Source organism: Eumetopias jubatus, unplaced genomic scaffold, assembly GCF_037043125.1.
Source record: "Eumetopias jubatus isolate StellerSeaLion01/CBP00866 unplaced genomic scaffold, mEumJub1_p1.0 scaffold_1, whole genome shotgun sequence".
NCBI lineage: Eukaryota > Metazoa > Chordata > Mammalia > Carnivora > Otariidae > Eumetopias > Eumetopias jubatus.
Genome location: NW_028274807.1, coordinates 4101942 through 4104823, shown reverse-complemented (window position 1 = coordinate 4104823; position 2882 = coordinate 4101942). Strand labels below are relative to the sequence as shown.

Sequence of the window (2882 nt, the reverse complement as noted above, 5' to 3'; positions counted from 1 at the left end):
AATGGACTGAGGTGGATTTCAAAACTTCCCCTTCCTACCCTCCCCCGCCCCCAGGAGCCCACTGTTCAGTGATTCAGACACAACTAGGACTGCCTGGTTGCAGAGGGGATGGGACGCTTGCAGCTCAGCCCCCTCCCCACCAGCGACACCGCCCGGCTCCAACCTTGGGCCATGGACAGTGGGAAACACTGACCTTGTCCAATCCATTCACTTATACACAGGGAGGCTGTGGCCCAGAGAGGCTCGGTGACTTGTCCAAGGCCCCACAGCCCCCTGTGTCAGAACTCTCCTGGGTTATGGGGTCTTGTGACTCCTGGGCCGGTGTTGCCACATTCTCTGAGCTTTGTCTCTCTGGGGTGACCAGGGGGACGGGTGGGGAGGTGAGGGGCTGCTTTGGGAAGCGGCTGACCCCTCTGGGTGCCTGGACAGTGGCCTGGTGAGCTGCAGCAGTGGGGACTGGCTGAGTCAGGGGGCCTGGGAAGCAGGGACCTCTCTGAGCCTGAAGGCTAGGCCAGGATCCAACGAAAAGCCCATTCTGGGTCGATTTGGGTCCTCGTCAGTGTGGAGAGCTGCCGGGTGCAGCTGGCAGGGGCACAGGGACCTCTAAACTAGACATTGCACAGACAGGTCAGTGAATCCGCGCCCCCCCCCCCCCCCCCCCCCCGCCATGGGGAATCGGGGTAGGGCCTTTTCCTCGGGTGATATTCTGTGTGGCCCATCTGGAAGCTCCAGAAGAACTTTCCAGATTCTCATGTAAGACCCCCAGCAGCTCTACCACACAAGACAGTGCTCCTATCTCCTTTGCATTTAAAATGGCAGTCTATGGCCGGAGCTTAGAATTTTCTGGAACTAGCCAGCCTGATTCGCCCAATTCAAAACTGCTCCGAGAAAGTGAGCCAGGTGTTGTTTTAGAAGTTCCATTATCCCTTCCAAAATGACAAGGTGCCATTTGGTAAATTACTACTCTCTAGTACTTAACGACATCCTAGCACCTGGGGAAATTGATTTCATCTCTTAACACTTTATGAAGGGTGTGTGTGTGTGCGTGCGTGTGCACACGCGCACGCACGCCTGTGAAAGAGACAGAGAGACAGAGAGGGAAGGAGAGAAATGGAGGGAGGGAAAGGGAGGGAGCGGAGAGAGGGAGAGTTTGGGGAAATAATACATAAACACAAAGGTTTATCTGTACCTCTAAAATGTAGATCATTTCTCTCTCAATGGCCTCAATTAACAGCCGGTTCTATTTCTATTTTGGGCAATTATTAGCTGTAATTTCCTAAAAATGCCACTTTAAAAACCACTATCATAAAAGACTGTATTAGGAGTCTTTCTGAGCTGCAACCACCCCAACAGCCTGAGCAAAACAGGGTGCTTACTGGTTCACACAGGTGGGGAGTCCAGGTGCACACGCGGACCCCTGGCACGCCTGTGATAAGGCCAACCCGCAGAGATGCTCTCCAGGCCGCTCTGGCTCATCACAGGGGACACAGACAGCTTTCGCACGGGCTCCGGGGGCCGAGGCCAGGAAGGGCTCTGATTGGTCCAGCCCAAGTGACATGAGCCTGTCCAAACCAATCACTGTGGCTGGGAGAGAGGGGGCTCTGATTGGTCAGGGCTGGATCACATGGTTGGCAAGATGGCCATCCTTCCTGGGCCGAGGGGAGAGGGTTCCCACCCAGGACACCGGCGTTAGTTAACTAAAAAAAGGCAGGAGAGGTGCTGGAGACGCAAACCCCACCAGAGTTAGACCCTGTTTTCCCCTACTCTGTCTCTTAAATTACCTTTAACCGTGATAGGCCCACAGATAACACGTATTCTACCACCCGATTCTTTCTGGAGCAAGGCTGGATGTCAGTGCACGTAGGCACAACTGCACATCGTGTTTCATTTTCAAACCTTGGTTCTATTTGTTGCCAGGGCTTTCACTGTACTTGGCTTTCTGGGTTCATTTCTTCACATACAGCCCATTTATTCTGGCAAATGCACTTCAACCTCGATTTCAAGAATTCAGAGATTTGGCAACATCTCTAAGTTGGGAGGTTTTAGCACAGGATTGTCTTTGCAATTTGTGCGTTTCCACCTGCTGTCCTTGGCTATTTGAATTCCCAGCACACAGACCTTCATCCTTGCCGGGATTGCCTTCTGCAGGGGAGGCTACCTGGATCTTCTTGTTCTCTCCGGCAGGGTCTTTAAAAATGTCAATATAGTCCATTTCTGTATCAGTTAGGGAGGACGTTAGGTTTGAGGTTGGTGTTGAGGAGAATAACTACCATGACTTCCAGTGCTTTGACGAAACCTCAGATGCGAGGCCTTCTGGCCAAGCGTCTGCGATTTCATATTGTTGGAGCGTTCGCTGTATCCCTGGGGGTTGCAGCTTTCTATAAGTTTGCTGTGGCCGAACCAAGAAAGAAGGCATATGCAGATTTCTACAGAAATTATGATTCCATGAAAGATTTTGAGGAGATGAAGAAGGCTGGTATCTTTCAGAGTGCAAAGTGATTTGGGAATGTAAAGAATTTCTTTGGGTTGAGTTCCATTGAAGTCTGTCACTGACCTGTGTTCTGAACTATGAAACACGAATACTGGCTTATGGAATAGTTTGTCTTGATAAATAAACAACTAACAAATAAAAAAAAAAGTCAATATATTTTCCTGATGACCCTCTCTCTCGCATTTGCTTGCACAACTTAACCCTAGGCCACCTGCTCGCTGCAGAAACCTCGTGATCAGCTCAGTTGCCCTCAGAGCCTCTTGGCTCTTCATGCCTTCTCTTAACTGCCATGAAGATATTTTAATCTGATGGATTATTATAAGAAATGACCTCAAACGGCAGGTTTGGTGTTGGCTTTATAAAGAAGTGAAGAAATGCTCTAGGTCCTCAA

The 2882-nt window shown here is 50.4% G+C and overlaps 1 protein-coding gene across 1 annotated transcript; it reads left to right on the top strand.

Annotated features, from left to right (window-relative positions):
- Nucleotides 1–2212: 2212 nt before the first annotated feature.
- On the top strand, nucleotides 2213–2632 carry LOC148164959 (cytochrome c oxidase subunit 6C). The gene has a single exon (XM_088018647.1). It carries the CDS (start codon nucleotides 2272–2274, stop codon nucleotides 2497–2499), a length of 228 nt encoding a protein of 75 aa, XP_087874773.1. The 5' UTR covers nucleotides 2213–2271; the 3' UTR covers nucleotides 2500–2632.
- The last annotated feature ends 250 nt before the right edge of the window (nucleotides 2633–2882 follow it).

Bases quoted from the DNA above. Each gene is read 5' to 3' on its own strand.
- LOC148164959 (XM_088018647.1), top strand. From the start codon at position 2,272: ATGACTTCCAGTGCTTTGACGAAACCTCAGATGCGAGGCCTTCTGGCC.